This window comes from Zonotrichia leucophrys, unplaced genomic scaffold (assembly GCF_028769735.1).
Source record: "Zonotrichia leucophrys gambelii isolate GWCS_2022_RI unplaced genomic scaffold, RI_Zleu_2.0 Scaffold_269_70819, whole genome shotgun sequence".
Taxonomy (NCBI): Eukaryota; Metazoa; Chordata; class Aves; order Passeriformes; family Passerellidae; genus Zonotrichia; species Zonotrichia leucophrys.
This window is the reverse complement of record NW_026992474.1, coordinates 23,788-40,631: the sequence shown is the minus strand read 5'-3', so window position 1 is coordinate 40,631 and position 16,844 is coordinate 23,788. Positions and strand designations below refer to the sequence as shown.

The following is a 16,844-nucleotide window of genomic DNA, read 5'->3' as shown; positions in this document are numbered from 1 at the left end:
CACAGGCCCTATAGCTCCTATAGACCCCATAGCCCCCATATTCCCCATGGCTCGCACTTCCCTCCATATTCCCCACAGCCCTCATTCCCCCCACACCAGCTCATCGCCCCCCATATCCCCCACTATAGCACCCATATCCCCCCCACAGCCCCCCTATACCCCCATATCCCCCCCACAACCCCTATAGCCCCTATACCCTCCATATCCCCCCCAAGCCCCCCTATAACCTCCCGATATCCCTCCTATAGCCTCCCCATATCCCCTATACCGCCCCTAGCCCCCATATCCCCCCTATAGCCCCCCTGTATCCCCTCATAGACCCCCGTAGCCCCGCCCCCTGCCCAGGCCCCGCCCCCTCACCCCCCGCTAGCCCCCCGCCCCCGTTGTCCGCGCATGCGCACAGCGCCGGGCCCATCCCGCGGCCGCGGACCCGCAGGTACCGGAGGGGGGGGGGGGGGGGGAAAATACCGGAATTTGGGGAGGGGTCGGCGCCGGTCCCGGCCCGGGGGGTCTGTCCGGTGTCCCCCGGTGCTTCAGCCCCGGCCCCGCCCCGCCCCGGCCCCGCCATCCCCGGCCGCGCTCCCTGCGCATCCCTCGGGCCCGGCCCGGCCTCGGGACCGGCGCATCCCGGGGACCCCTCCCCATTTTCGGGGACTCATCCGCATTGTCGGGGACCCCTCCCCACCCCGGGGACCCCCAGCCAGACCCCCCGTTCATCCCGGTGCTCCCCTCCCCATCGCGGTCCCTCCCAGCATCCCGGTCCCTCCCAGTATCCCGATTTCCTCCGGTACCCCGGAGCCCCCTCCCCATTTTCGGGGACACATCTCCATTCTCGGGGACCCCTCCTCATTTTCGGGGACCCCTCTCCATCCCGGGGACCCTTCCCCATCCCCGGGACCCCCAGCCAGACCCCCCGTTCATCCCGGTGCTCCCCTTCCCATCGCGGTCCCTCCCCATCCCGATCCTCGCCTGCATCCCGGAGACCCTTCCTCATTTTCGGGGATTCATCCGCATCCCGGGGACCCCTCCCCATCCCAGGGACCCTTCCCCATTTTCGGGGACCCCTCCCCATCCCGGGGACCCCCCCGTTTATCCCGGTGCCCCCATTCCGGTCCCTCCCTGTATCCCAGAGACCCTTCTTCATTTTCGGGGACTCATCCGCATCCCGCAGCCCCCTCCTCATTACCGGGGACCCCTCCCCATTTTCCGGGACCCTTCCCCATCCCGGGGAGCCCCAACCAGGCCCCCCGTTTATCCCGGTTCGTCCCAGTATCCCGATTTCCCCCGGTATCCCGGAGCCCCCTCCCCATTCCCCATCCCCTCACCCCCATCACCCCACAGGGGGTCCCAGCCCCCCCAAACCCCCCTGTCCCAATCCCAATCCCGGGACCCCCTCCCCATTCCCGTTGCCCCCTCCCCATTCCCAACCCCCTCCCCCCCATCACCCCACAGGGGGTCCCAGCCCCCCCAAACCCCCCTGTCCCAATCCCTATCCCGGCCCCCTCCCCATTCCAATCCCCTCACCCCCACCACCCCACAGGGGGGTCCCAGCCCCCCCAAACCCCCCCAAACCCCCCCCGTGTCCCCCCCCCCAGGCTCGCCATGACCAAGGAGCGCGGGGGGGACCCCCCGGCGGGGGGGGCGCCGCCCCCCGACCCCCCGAGCCCCCCGAGCCCCCCCAGCCCGGCCGTGGAGCGGCGCAAGAAGCCGATGGTGCACCCCGCGGCCCCCGCGCCCCTGCCCAAGGACTACGGTGAGACCCCGCCCCAAATTACCGGGACACGCCCCCCAAGGGCATGGGGGACCCCGAAATGGGATGGCCAGAAAGGGACCCCCCCCAAAAAGGGACCCCCAAAAAGGGACCCCCAAAAAGGGACCCCAAAATGGGATGCCCAGAAAGGGACCCCCCCAAAAAGGGACCCCCAAAAAGGGACCCCCAAAAAGGGACCCCCAAAAAGGGGTGCCCAGAAAGGGACCCCCAAAAAGGGACCCTCCCAAAAAGGGACCCACAAAAAGGGACCCCCAAAAAGGGATGCTCCGGGGATGGGCAACCCCACAGGGGATGGGGGACCACCCAAAAAAGGGACCCTCAGGGGATGGGGACCCCCCCAAAATGGGATCCCCCCTGGGGATGGGGAAATCCCACAGGGGATGGGGAACCCTAAAAAGGGACCCCCAAAAAGGGACCCCCCAAAAAGGGACCCCAAAAAGGGACCTCACAGGGGATGGGGACCCCCACAGGGGATGGGGGACCCCCCAAAAAGAGACCCCAACAGGTGACAACGGCCCCCACAGAGACCCCCCCAGGTCACAGATAACCCCATGGAGACCCCCCAAAAATGCCCCAAAATACTCTGGGGCGGGTTATTTCGCCATTATTTCGGCTCTGACGATTTCGGGGTGCCCCCCGGTGTCCCCCATGTGTACCCCAAGTGACAACGACCCCCAGAAAAGGGACCCCCAGGCCACTGAGACCCCCCCAGGTAACAGATAGCCCCATGGGGACCCCCAAAACTGCCCAAAATGTCTCTGGGTGGGTTCTTTCCCCATTATTTCATGTCTGACGATTTCGGGGTGTCCCCCCGATGTCCCTCGTGTCCCCCCCCCCAGGTGACAACGACACCCCCAGCTCACAGAGACCCCCCCCCCCCAGGTCACAGATAACCCCATGGAGACCCCCCAAAAATGCCCCAAAATACCCTGGGGCAGGTTGTTTCCCCATTATTTCGGCTCTGACGATTTCGGGGTGTCCCCACCCGGTGTCCCCCCCGTTTTTTGCCCCCCAGCTTTCACCTTTTTCGACCCCAACGACGCGGCGTGCCGGGAGATCCTGCTGGACCCGCGCACGACGGTGCCGCAGCTCTTCGCCATCCTGCGCCAGTGGGTGCCGCAGGTGCAGCACAGCGTGGACATCATCGGCAACGAGGTGGGAAACGGGGGGCAAAACGGGGGTCTGGGGGTCCTCAGGGGGTTTGGGGGGTCCTAAAAGCAGGTTTAGAGGGAGTTTGGGTTGGTTTTGGGGGTCCTGAGGGGTCTGGGGGCTGCAGCTCTTCGCCATCCTGCGCCAGTGGGTGCCGCAGGTGCAGCACAGCGTGGACATCATCGGCAACGAGGTGGGAAACGGGGGCAAAACGGGGGTCTGGGGGTCCTCAGGGGGTCTGGGGGGTCCTTGGAGGTCGGGTGATCCTAGAGGAGTTTGGGGGTCCTGAGAGGTTTGAGGGATTCTGGGGGTCTGGGGCCGCAGCTCTTCGCCATCCTGCGCCAGGATGCAGCACAGCGTGGACATCATTGGCAACAAGGTGGGAAATAAGGCAAAACGGGGTCTGGGGGTCCTCAGGGGGTTTGGGGGGTCCTAGAGGGGAGTTTGGGGGGTCCTGAGGGGGTCTGGGGGGTCCTGATAGATGTCCCCGTGTCCCTGGGTTGTCCCTGGGATGTCCCCGGTGACACTGGGGTGGCATTGGTGGCACTGGGATGTCCCTGTGTCCCTGGGGTGTCCCTGGTGGCACTGGTGTGACACTGTGATGTCCCCATGTCTCTGGGGTGGCACTGGTGACATTGGTGGCACTGGTGACACTGTGACGTCCCGGTGTCCCTGGGTGGCACGGGGACGTTGGTGGCACGGTGACACTGTGACATCCCCATGTCCCTGGGGTGGCACTGGTGACATTGGTGGCACTGGTGGCACTGTGACGCCCCGGTGTCCCTGGTGTCCCCATGTCCCTGGGGTGGCACTGGTGACATTGGTGGCACCGGTGGCACTGTGACGCCCCGGTGTCCCCTGTGTCCCCATGTCCCTGGGGTGACATTGGTGGCACTGGTGGCACTGTGACGTCCCCGGTGTCCCTGGTGTCCCCATGTCCCTGGGGTGGCACTGGTGACATTGGTGGCACTGGTGGCACTGTGACGTCCCGGTGTCCCTGGGGTGGCACTGGTGACATTGGTGGCACTGGTGACACTGTGACGTCCCGGTGTCCCTGGTGTCCCCATGTCCCTGGGGTGGCACTGGTGACATTGGTGACATTGGTGGCACTGTGACACTGTGATGTCCCGGTGTCCCTGGGGTGGCACTGGTGGCACTGGTGGCATTGGTGGCACTGTGACATCCCGTGTCCCCTGTGTCCCCATGTCCCTGGGGTGGCACTGGTGACATTGGTGGCACTGGTGACACTGTGATGTCCCGGTGTCCCTGTTGTCCCCATGTCCCTGGGGTGGCATTGGTGACACTGTGACGCCCCGCTGTCCCCGCAGATCCTGCGCCGCGGGTGCCACGTGGACGACAGGGACGGACTGACGGACATGACCCTGCTGCACTACGCCTGCAAGGCCGGCGCGCACGGCGTGGGTGCGTCACGGGGACGGGGACAGGGCCACCACGGTGTCCCCAATGTCCCCAGGGTGTCCCCAGGGTGTCCCCAGGGTGTCCCCAATGTCCTCAGTGTCCGTCTGTCCCGGCTCTCTGTAACCCCAGATGTCCAGGGCGTGGGTGGGTGACAGGGACAGGGCCACCAAGGTGTCCTCAAGGTGTCCCCAAGGTGTCCCCAATGTCCCCACGGTGTCCTCAATGTCCTCAGGGTCCCCATCACTCCCAATGTCCCCAATGTCCCCAGTGCTGTCCGTCTGTCCCCAGGTGACCCTGCAGTCTCTGTCCGTCTGTCCCAGTGAGGTTTTGCTGTCCATCCATGTCCCAAATGTCCCCAATGTCCCCAAATGTCCCCAATCCCCCCACTCCCCCCAGTGTCCCCACTGTCCCCAGTGGTGTCCGTCTGTCCCAGGTGACCCCGCAGCTGCTGTCCATCTGTCCCATCAGGTGTCCCCAATGTCCCCAATGTCCCTAATGTCCCCATACTGTCCGTCTGTCCACAGATGACCCCACAGTCTCTGTCTGTCTGTCCCAGCAGGGGTCCCCAATGTCCCCAATCCCGCAATGTCCCCAAATGTCCCCAATCCCCCAGTGTCCCCAATGGTGTCTGTCTGTCCATAGGTGACCCCGCGGCCGCCGTCCATCTGTCCCAACAGGGTGTCCCCAAATGTCCCCAATCCCCCCAGTGTCCCCAATGTCCCTGATGTTCCCAATCCTCCAATGTCCCCAATGTCCCCATTCCCCCCAGTGCCCCCCATTCCCCCCAATGTCCCCAATGTCCGTCTGTCCCCAGGTGACCCCGCGGCCGCCATCCGTCTGTCCCAGAAGGTGTCCCCAATGTCCCTGATGTCCTCAATCCCCCAGTGTTCCCAATGTCCCCAATCCCCCAATGTCCCCGATGTCCCCAGTGGTGTCCGTCTGTCCCCAGGTGACCCCGCGGCCGCCGTCCGTCTGTCCCAGCAGGGTGTCCCCAAGTGTCCCCAATGTCCCCATTCCCCCCAGTGCCCCCAATCCCCCCAATGTCCTCAATGTCCGTCTGTCCCCAGGTGACCCCTCGTCCGTCTGTCCCAGAAGGGTGTCCCCAATGTCCCTGACGTCCCCAGTCCCCCCAGTGTTCCCAATGTCCCCAATGTCCCCATTCCCCAGTGCCCCCAATCCCCCCAGTGCCCCCATTCCCCCCAATGTCCCCAATGTCCGTCTGTCCCCAGGTGACCCCGCGGCCGCCGTCCGTCTGTCCCAGCGGCTGCTGGCCCTGGGGGGGGACGCGGGTTTGCGCAGCCGCTGGACGCACATGAACGCGCTGCACTACGCGGCGTACTTCGACGTGCCCGAGCTCATCCGCACCCTGCTGAGGGCGGCGGCGCCCCGAGGTGAGGGGGGCACCCCAAAATCGGGATTGGCACCCCAAAATCGGGATTGGCACCCCCAGATTGAGAATGGCACCCCCAAATCCCAGTGAGGCTCAGGGACCCCCTCACTTCGACGTGCCCGAGCTGATCCGCACCCTGCTGCGGGCGGCGGCACCCCGAGGTGAGGGGGGCACCCCAAAATCGGGATTGGCACCCCAAAAATCGGGATTGGCACCCCCAGATTGGCAATGAACCCCCCAAACCCCGACTGACACCCCCAAACCCACCCCTTTGATGTGCCCGAGCTGATCCGGACACTGCTGAGGGCGGCGGCGCCCCGAGGTGAGGGGGGCACCCCAAAATCGGGATTGGCACCCCAAAATCGGGATTGGCACCCCAAAATCCAAACTGACCCCCTCAAACCCCAAATGACACCCCCAAATCCCAGTGAGGCTCAGGGACCCCCTCACTTCGACGTGCCCGAGCTGATCCGCACCCTGCTGAGGGCGGCAGCACCCCGAGGTGAGGGGGCACCCAAAATCGGATTGCACCCCAAAAATCAGGATTGGCACCCCAAAATCCCAAATGACACCCCAAAATCACAATGAGGGTCAGGGACCCCCTCACTTCGACATGCCCGAGCTCATCCGCACCCTGCTGAGGGCGGCGGCACCCCGAGGTGAGGGGGGCACCCCAAAATCGGGATTGGCACCCCCAGATCGGGAATGAACCCTCACATGGCCGTGCCTCAGTTTCCCCCAGGATTTTTTGGGTCCCCTTTGCTTTTTAGGATCCCCCCTCCATCTCTTAACCCCCCTGATTTTTGGGTTCCCGTGCCTCAGTTTCCCTCCTGCTTTTTGTGGTTTTGGGGTTCCCCCCCATGTCCCATGCCTCAATTTCCTCCACGATTTTTGGGGTCCCCGTTGCTTTTTAGGATCCCCCCTCCATCTCCAACCCCTCCCCCGATTTTTGGGGTTCCCCGTGCCTCAGTTTCCCCCCCACATTTGGTGATTTTGGGGTCCCCCCCGTGTCCCGTGCCTCAGTTTCCCCCTCTGATTTCGGTGCTTTTGAAGTTTCCCCCCTTGCCGTGCCTCGATTTCCCCCGGGATTTTTGGGGTCCCCGTTGCTTTTTAGGATCCCTCCTCCATCTCCAACCCCTCCCGCGGTTTTTGGGGTCCCCCGTGCCTCAGTTTCCCCACCTTCTCCCCCAAATTTCCCGCAGTTCTTCACTCGACCTGCAGCGATTTCAGCCACGGCACGGCGCTGCACATCGCGGCCTCCAACCTGTGCCTGGGGGCGGTGCGCTGCCTGCTGGAGCACGGCGCCGACCCCGCCCTCAGGGTACCGAGGGGTCTGGGGGCTCAATTTGGGTCGGGGGCTCGGGGGTTTGGGGGGAAATTGGGGGGATTTGGGTGAATTTGGGGATTTGGGGGCTGCGGGCGGTGCGCTGCCTGCTGGAGCATGGCGCTGACCCCGCCCTCAGGGTACCGAGGGGTCTGGGGGCTCAATTTGGGTCGGGGGGCTCAATTTGGGTCGGGGAGCTTCGGAGGGGTTCGGGGATTTGGGGGGAAATTGGGAGGATTTGGGAATTTTGGGGGATTTTGGGTTGGGGGCGGTGCACTGCCTGCTGGAGCACGGCGCCGACCCCGTCCTCAGGGTATGGAGGGATTTTGGGGGGTCTGGGGGCTCAATTTGGGTCGGGGGCTTCGGGGGGACTCGGGGATTTGGGGGAAAATTGGGGGGATTTGGGCGAATTTTGGGGGATTTGGGGCTGGGGGCGGTGCGCTGCCTGCTGGAGCACGGCGCCGACCCCACCCTCAGGGTACCGAGGGGTCTGGGGGCTCAATTTGGGTCGGGGGGCTTCGGGAGGGTTCGGGGATTTGGGGGAAAATTGGGGGATTTTGGGATTTTGGGGATTTTGGGTTGGGGGCAGTGCGCTGCCTGCTGGAGCACGGCGCCGACCCCGTCCTCAGGGTATGGAGGGATTTTGGGGGGCTTAATTTGGGTCAGGGGGCTTCGGAGGGGTTCGGAGGTTTGGGGGGAAATTGGGGGGATTTGGGGGTGATCGAGGATTTGGGGGTGATCGAGGATTTGGGGGGCTCGGGGATTTGGAGGTCTTGGGGATTTGGGGGTGATCAGGAAATTTTGGGGATTTGGGGATGATGAGGAATTTTGGGGGATTTGGGGGGCTCAGGGATTTGGGGGTGATCAGGAATTTGGGGGGATTTGGGGATTTGGGATGGATCAGGATTTGGGGGGGATTTGAGGGGATTTGAGAGTGATCAGGAATTTGGGGGGATTTGGGGGTGATCAGAGATTTTGGTGCCACCAAAACCTCCAAGAACCCAGAACACCCTTGGGTTCCTCTGAGGAGCCACAGGGCCACCTGAGGCCACCAAGGGCCACCTGTGGCCACCAAATGAGGGGGTCCTGAATGGTTTGGGGGGTCTTGGGGACACAGTGGGAGTTTCTGAGGGGTCCTGTGGACACAGGGGAGGTTTCTGAGCAGTTTTGGTGCCACCAAAACCTCCAAGAACCCAAAACACCCTTGGGTTCCTCTGAGGAGCCACGGGGCCACCTGAGGCCACCAAGGGCCACCTGTGGCCACCAGATAGGGAGGTCCTGAGCAGTTTTGGAGGTCCTGTGGACACAGGGGAGGTTTCTGAGCAGTTTTGGTGCCACCAAAACCTTTGGAGACCCAGAACACCCTTGGGTTCCTCTGAGGAGCCACAAGGCCACCTGAGGCCACCAAGGGCCACCTGTGGCCACCTCAGGGACGCCCCCCGTTGCCCCCCCAGAACAGCAAGGGCCAGGTGGCGGCCGAGGTGGTGCCGGACCCCACGGACATGGCGCTGGACCGGGCCGAGGCGGCCGAGGCGGCGCGGGAGCTGCGGCGGCTGCTGCTGGACGCGGTGCCGCTGAGCTGCAGCCTGCCCCGCGTCACCCTGCCCAACTACGACAACCTGCCGGGGACACTGATGCTGCTGTGCCTGGGGCTGCAGCTGGGGGACAGGGTGCGCCTGGACAATGGCAAGGTGAGAGTGTCACCTGTGTCACCCGTGTCACCTGTGTGACCATAAACCTGCCCCATGTCACCCCACACCTGCCCCGTGTCACCCTGCCCAACTACGACAACCTGCCGGGGACACTGATGCTGCTGTGCCTGGGGCTGCAGCTGGGGGACAGGGTGCGCCTGGACAACGGCAAGGTGAGAGTGTCACCTGTGTCACCCCTGTGTCACCCTAACCCCATCCCATGTCACCCCACACCTGCCCCGCGTCACCCTGCCCAACTACGACAACCTGCCCGGGACCCTCATGCTGCTGTGCCTGGGGCTGCAGCTGGGGGACAGGGTGCGCCTGGACAACGGCAAGGTGAGAGTGTCACCCCAATGTCACCTGTGTCACCTGTGTCACCCTAAACCCATCCCATGTCACCCCACACCTGCCCCGTGTCACCCTGCCCAACTACGACAACCTGCCGGGGACCCTGATGCTGCTGTGCCTGGGGCTGCAGCTGGGGGACAGGGTGCGCCTGGACAATGGCAAGGTGAGAGTGTCACTGTGTCACCTCTGTCACCCCAATGTCACCTGTGTCACCCTGTGTAACCCCACACCTGCCCCGCGTCACCCTGCCCAACTACGACAACCTGCCCGGGACCCTCATGCTGCTGTGCCTGGGGCTGCAGCTGGGGGACAGGGTGCGCCTGGACAACGGCAAGGTGTGTCACTGTGTCACCCCAATGTCACATGTGTCACCCCAATGTCACCTGTGTCACCTGTGTCACCTGTGTGACCATAAACCCTTCCCATGTCCACCCAAACCTGTCCCATGTCACCTCAAACCCACCCCATGTCATCCTCCATGTCACCCCAAAACCACCCTGTGTCACCTCAGATCTACCCAGGCCATCCTCAAACACCCCCTGTGTCACCCCAATGTCACCCATGTCGTCCTAATGTCACCTGTGTCACCCTGTGTCACCCCAATGTCACCTGTGTCACTACCCGTGTCACCCCAATGCCACCCATGTCGTCCTAATACACCCCCTGTGTCACCCCGTGTCACCTCAATGTCACCTGTGTCACCCTAATGTCACCTCTGTCACCCTGTGTCACCCCAATGTCACCTGTGTCACTACCCGTGTCACCGCAATGTCACCCATATCGTCCTAATGTCACCTGTGTCACCCTGTGTCACCCCAATGTCACCTGTGTCACCCTGGGTCACCTGTGTCATCTCCTGCTGCTGTACCTGGAGGACGAGGTGAGGCAAGGTGGGACACCCGTGTCACCCCAATGTCACCTGTGCCACACCTGTGTCACCCCAAAGCCGTGTCCCCCCGTCCCCAGGTGGGCACGCTCAGGTTCTGCGGCACCACGGCCTTTGATGAGATTCTGAGGACAGTTTTGGGATTTGGGTTTTTTTGAAGGATTGGATTTTTTGGGGTTTTTGGGGGGGTTATGGGGTATTTTAGGGTATTTTTGGGTATTTTGGGGTGCTGTTTTTGGGGCTCAGGTGTCCCCCATGTCCCCAGGTGGGCACGCTCCGGTTCTGCGGCACCACGGCCTGTGCTTGCATTTAGGATTAGGATTTTTTGGTAATATTGGGGTTTTTTGCGATCGGGATTTTTTGGGGGGTTATGGGGTATTTTTGGGATATTTGGGGTGCTGTTTTTGGGGTTCAGGTGTGTCCCCATCCCCAGGTGGGCACGCTCAGGTTCTGCGGCACCATGGCCTGTGTTTGCATTTAGTTTTAGGATTTTTTGGAGGATTTGGGGGTTTTTTAGGATGGGATTTTTTTGGGGTATTTTGGGGTATTTTAGGGTATTGTGGGGTGCTGTTTTTGGGGCTCAGGTGTGTCCCCCCGTCCCCAGGTAGGCATGCTCAGGTTCTGCAGCACCACAGCCTGTGTTTGGATTCTCAGTAGGATTTAGGATTAGGATTTTTTTGGAGGATTTGGGGTTTTTTTAGGATGGGATTTTTTGGGGTATTTTTGGGTGTTTTTTTGGATATTTGGGGTGCTGTTTTTGGGGTTCAGGTATCACTCAGGTGTCCCCCCATCCCCAGGTGGGCACGCTCAGGTTCTGCGGCACCACGGCCTGTGTTTGGATTCCCAGTAGGATTTGGGATTAGGATTTGGGGGTTTTTTAGGATGGGATTTTTTTGGGGTATTTTAGGGTATTTTGGGGTGCTGTTTTTGGGGCTCAGGTGTGTCCCCCCATGTCCCCAGGTGGGCACGCTCCGGTTCTGCGGCACCACGGCCTTCGCCAGCGGGCAGTGGGCCGGCGTGGAGCTGGACGAGCCCGAGGGGAAGAACGACGGCAGCGTGGGGGGGGTCCGCTACTTCATCTGCCCCCCCAAAACCGGTACGGGACCCCCGGGACCCCCCTGAGACCCCCGGGACCACTCTGAGACCCCCCTGGACCCCTCAGACCCCCGGGACCACTCTGAGACCCCTGGGACCCCCCTGAGACCCTCCGGGACCCCCAAGACTCCCCTGGGATTGGGCCGGGACCCTCAAGACCACCCTGGGACCCCCTGGACCCTCAGGACCCCCTGAGACCCCTTGAGACCCTCGGGACCACCCTGAGACCCTCTGGGACCCCCAAGATCCCCTGGGACACTCAGGACTCCCCTGGGACCCCTTGAGACCCTCAGGACCACCCTGAGACCCCTGGGACCCCCTCGGCATTCCCAGGACCCCTCGGGACCCCCCAGGGCCCCAGGACCCCTCAGGACCCCAACCCTGAGATCGCCTTCTGGGTCCCCAATGTCCTACTGGACACTTCTGGCACTGGTTTATACTGGTCCAAACTGGTTTATACTGGTTTATACTGGTCCATACTGGTCCATACCAGTTTATACTGGTCCATACTCATTTATACTGGTTTATACTGGTTTATACTGGTTTATACTGGCTTATACTGGTCCATACTCATTTATACTGGTTTATACTGGTCCATACCAGTTTATACTGGTTTATACTGGTTTATACTGGTTTATACTGGCCTGTACTGGTCCATACCAGTTTATACTGGTTTATACTAGTCTGTACCAGTTTATACTGGTCTTAACTGGTTTATACTGGTTTATACTGGCTTACTGGTCCATACCAGGTTTATACTGGTTTCATACTGGTTTATACTGGTCTGTACCAGTTGTATACGTTACTACTGGTCCATACGTCATACTGGTCCATACTGGTCTATACTGGTGCAGGGGTCTTCGCCTCGGTGTCCAAGATCTCCAAGGCCGAGGAGCAGCCCCCGGCGCCGTCGCCCCCCCCGAGCCCCCCGGGACCCCCGGCCCGAGCCCCCCACAAACCCCGCAAGGACAAGAGAGGTACGGGGACACCCCCTCCCCAAAATAATGGGGACCCCACCCCAAAATCCCCCCCCAAAAATACAGGGGAACCCCCCCAAAATACACTGGGAACCCCCCAAAATACAGGGGAGCCCCCAAAATACAGGGAAGCCCCCCAAAATACAGAGGACCCCCCCCCACCAAAATACTGGGGACCCCCCTCAATATAGAGGGGAGGTCCCCGTAATTCGTGGGACCACCCCAAAATACAAGGGATGCCCCAAAATCAAAGGGGAGCTCCCCGAAATTAATGGGACCCCCCCCCCAAAATCCACCCCAAAATACAGGAGACGCCCCCAAAATACAGGGGAACCCCCAAAATCGAGAGACCTCCAAAATACAGGAGACTGCCCCCCTCCCCAAAATACAGGGGAGCCCCCAGAATTCATGAGGACCCCCCCCCAAATGCAGGGGAATCCGTGAACCCCCCAAAATTCATAGGACTCCCAAAAATTCATGGGACTCCTTCCAAAATACCCTGCCAAATACAAGGGTGCCCCCAAAATACTGGGAGCCCCCCCAAAATTCACGGTGCGCCCCCAAAATTGAGAGGGTCTCCCAAAATCCACTGGGACCCCTCCCAAAATACAGGGGAGCCCCCAAAATTAAGGGGACTCCTCCCAAAATACAGGAGACCCCTCCCAACATACAGGAGACCCCATCAAAATACAAGGGATCCCCCTCCCCAAAATACTGGGGACCCCCACAAAATTCATGGGACCCCCCAAAATTGAGGAGGGTCCCTAAAATCAAGGAGAACCCCCCCCCCCAAATTCACAAGACACCCCAAAATTGAGGGGACCCCCCTGAACTCCCCCCAATTCCTCCAAAGGATGGGTGTGGCAGGGTGTGGCAGTGATGGGCGTGTCCCGGGTGGGTGTGGTCACCAATGCCCCACCCCCAGAGTACCGGAAGCGTGTGGGGGGCGTGGCTGGGTGTGCTTATAATGGGTGTAGCTGTGATTGGTGGGTCTGGGAAGGGCATAGCTGGGGTGGGCGTGGTCAGGGTGGGTGTGGTCACTGAGGCCCCGCCCCCAGGGTCCCGGAAGCGTGCAGGGGCGTGGCTGGGTGTGCTTATAATGGGTATAGCTGTGATTGGTGGGTCTGGGAAGGGTGTGGCTGGGGTGGGCGTGGTCAGGGTGGGTGTGGTCACTGAGGCCCCGCCCCCAGGGTCCCGGAAGCGCGCGGGGGCGTGGCTGGACCGCGAGGGGCGGCGCGTGGCCCCGGGGGATGCGGTGCTGGTGGCCGGGCAGCGCCAGGGCCGGGCCCGGTTCTACGGCAGGACCGACTTCGCCCCCGGTGAGACACCGAGACCCCAACCCTAAATGGGACCCCTCCCCTAAATGGGAGCCCTGCCCTAAATGGGAACCCTCCCCTAAATGGGAACCATCCCCTAAATGGGACCCCTGCCCTAAATGGGACCCCTGCCCTAAATGGGAACCATCCCCTAAATGGGACCCCTCCCCTAAATGGGACCCCTCCCCTAAATGGGAACCATCCCCTAAATGGGAGCCCTGCCCACTGTGGGACCCCTCCCCTAAATGGGACCCCTCCCCTAAATGGGAGCCCTCCCCTAAATGGGAACCATCCCCTAAATGGGACCCCTCCCCTAAATGGGACCCCTCCCCTAAATGGGAACCATCCCCTAAATGGGAACCATCCCCTAAATGGGACCCCTCCCCACAATGGGACCCCTCCCCTAAATGGGAACCATCCCCTAAATGGGACCCCTCCCACAATGGGAACCTACGCTGATTGAGACTCCTCCCCACAATGGGACCCCTCCCCACAGTGGGACCTCTCCCCCAGACTGAGACCCCTCTCCAGAATGGGACCCCCACTCCAGGTTGAGACCCTCTGAGACCCCCTCGGGACCCCCATGGGTTGGGATCCCCCCAATGTCCCCACTGCCCCCAATGTCTCCAATGCCCCCACTGTTCCCAATGCCCCCAATATCTCCAATGTCACCAATCCCCCACAATATCTCCAATGTCCCCAGTGTCGCCAATCCCCCATTGTCCCAATATCCCCAATCCCCACAATGTCCCCACTGCCCCAGTGTCCCCATTGATGTCCCAATCTCCCCATGTCCCCATTGATGTCCCCATGCCCCACTGTCCCCAATGTCCCCAATCCCCCCAATGTCTCCGATATCCCCAATGTCCTCGATGTCCCAGTGTCCCCAGTGTCCCCAACAATGTCCCCAATGTCCCCAGGGTACTGGTTCGGGGTGGAGCTGGACTCGGCCGGGGGCAAACACGACGGCTCCGTTTTCGGGGTGCGCTATTTCACCTGCCCCCCCAAACACGGCGTCTTCGCACCCCCCTCCCGCGTGCAGAGGTACCGGCAGGGACACCTCGGGGACACTGGGGACATCAATGGGGACGAGGGAGGACACAGGGACATGGGGGGACACAGGGACATGGGGGACATGGAGGACAAGGGGACATTGAAGGATGGGGGGACATGGGGGACACAGGGGAGAATGGGGGACACAGGGATGTGGGGCGACACCAGGGGACAGGGAGGGACATGGCGGGGACAGGGTGGGGACATAGGGGACATGGGGGGGACATGGGAACATGGGGGGACATGGTGGGGACATAGGGAACAGAGGGACACAGGGACATGGTGGGGACACAGGGACATGGGGGGGACATGGGGGACACAGCGGACATTGGGGACATGGGGACATGTGGGGGGACATGGGGACATGGAGGGGACATGAGGGGACACAGGAGAGACACGAATGGGGGGACAGTGGGGTCAAGGGGGGTCACAGGGAGGTCACAGAGGGGTCACAGGTGACACCGAGGTGACACTGTGGTGACCCTCTGTCCCCGTGTCCCCCCCAGGGTCGGGGGTCCCAAGGAGGAGCCCGGGGACGGCACCAATGAAAAGAAGGCACAGCCTGTCACAGGTGAGGGGCGGGGCTTGGCAGTGATTGACAGGTGGGTGGGACAGTGATTGACAGGTGGGACAATGACAGGTGGGTGTGGCAGGGCAGGGCAGTGACAGATGGGCAGGATGGGGTGAGACAGTGATTGACAGGTGGGTGGGGCAAGGCAGTGATTGACAGATGGGTGCAACAATGACAGATGGGTGGGGCAGTGATTGACAGGTGGGTAGGGCAGTGGTGGGTAGGTGGGTGGGGCAGGGTGGTGATTGACAGATGGGTGTGACAATGGCGGGTGGGTGGGGCAGGGCATGACAGTGACAGGTGGGTGGGGCAAGGCAGTGATTGACAGGTGGCCGGGGCAGGGTTGGCACTGCTGATTGGCTGTTAACAGTGATGTAACCGTGTCCCTCTCATGTCCCTCTGTGTCCCCTTGTGTCCCCCTTGTCCCCCCCATGTCCCTTGTCCCCTATATTCCCCCATGTCCCCTATCTCCCCATGTCCCCATGCCCCCATGTCCCCTCTGTCCCCCATGTCCCCCCATGTCCCCTCTGTCCCCCATGTCACCCCTGTCCCCCATGTCACCCCATGTCCCCTCCATGTCCCCATGTCCCTGTCTCCCTATGTCCCCCATGTCCCCTCATGCCCCCATGTCCATCCCATGTCCACCATGTCCCTCTGTCCCCCATGTCCCCATGTCCCCATGTCCTTCCGTGTCCCCTGATGTCCCCCATGTCCCCCCGGTGTCCCCGCAGTGTCACAGCCCAAGCGCTTCCCGGCCGTGCGGACCCCCAAGGACATCACATCCGAGAGCTCCTTCTCCAGGTGGGGACAGTGGGACGGGGACAGGGGACACTGCGGGGTGGCCCTGTCCCCAGGGGGTGGCCCTGTCCTTGCTGACGTGTCCCTGTCCCCGCGCTGTCACTGGGGGTGGTGGCCCTGTCCCCAGGGGGGGGGTCTCCACACTGTCCCCATGTCCCCATTGCTGTCCCCACGATGTCCCCATGTCCCCACGATGTTGCCACACTGTCCCCCTGTCCCCAAGGGCTGTCCCCAAGGGCTGTCCCCCTGTCCCCAAGGGTTGTCCCCATGTCCCCACACTGTCCCCATGTCCCTGGGGGATGTCCTGATGTCCCCAAGGGCTGTCCCCAATGGTTGTCCCCATGTCCCCGTGATGTCCCCACACTGTCCCCCCTGTCCCCAAGGGCTGTCCCCCTGTCCCCAATGGTTGTCCCATGTCCCTATGTCTCGCGATGTCCCCATGCTGTCCCCAAGGGCTGTCCCCTGTCCCCAAGGGTTGTCCCCATGTCCCTGGGGGATGTCCTGATGTCCCCAAGGGCTGTCCCCAAGGGTTGTCCCCATGTCCCCGTGATGTCCCCACACTGTCCCCCTGTCCCCAAGGGCTGTCCCCCTGTCCCCAATGGTTGTCCCCATGTCCCTATGTCTCCGCGATGTCCCCGCGATGTCCCCATGCTGTCCCCAAGGGTTGTCCCCCTGTCCCTGGGGGATGTCCTGATGTCCCCAAGGGTTGTCCCCATGTCCCCACAGTGTCCCCGTGTCCCCCCAGGTTACTGTTCTGCTGCTGGTTCCCGTGGATGCTCCGGGCCGAGATGCAATCCTAACCCCGCCCCTCCCCCCCCCTCCCCTCCCCCACCCCGCCCCTCCCCCACCCAGTGCCTTGGTGCCCCTCCCCCACCCGGGGAGACGTCATGTGACCCCTCCCCCATCCCCCCCCCCCGACCCAACCCCCCCCATCCTCTCCCCCCACCCCTGGCCGTTCCTTCTGGAACCTTCCACAGTGGGGGCGGGGCTTGGGGCGTGGCCCCTCCCCCGATTTTTGGGCCAAATTTGTTGATAACAGCAATGGGGGAGGGG

The 16,844-nt window shown here is 62.3% G+C and overlaps 1 protein-coding gene across 1 annotated transcript; it reads left to right on the top strand.

Annotated features, from left to right (window-relative positions):
- Positions 1–386: 386 nt before the first annotated feature.
- CLIP3 (CAP-Gly domain containing linker protein 3) lies at positions 387–16,700 on the top strand. Its single transcript, XM_064700928.1, has 14 exons — positions 387–436; positions 1,596–1,753; positions 2,787–2,926; positions 4,249–4,342; positions 5,569–5,730; positions 6,932–7,050; positions 8,508–8,744; positions 10,942–11,077; positions 11,931–12,053; positions 13,244–13,372; positions 14,290–14,413; positions 14,929–14,993; positions 15,725–15,794; positions 16,537–16,700. The coding sequence occupies exons 2-14, from the start codon at positions 1,603–1,605 to the stop codon at positions 16,589–16,591; spliced, it is 1,605 nt and encodes a 534-aa protein (XP_064556998.1). The 5' UTR covers positions 387–436; positions 1,596–1,602; the 3' UTR covers positions 16,592–16,700.
- The last annotated feature ends 144 nt before the right edge of the window (positions 16,701–16,844 follow it).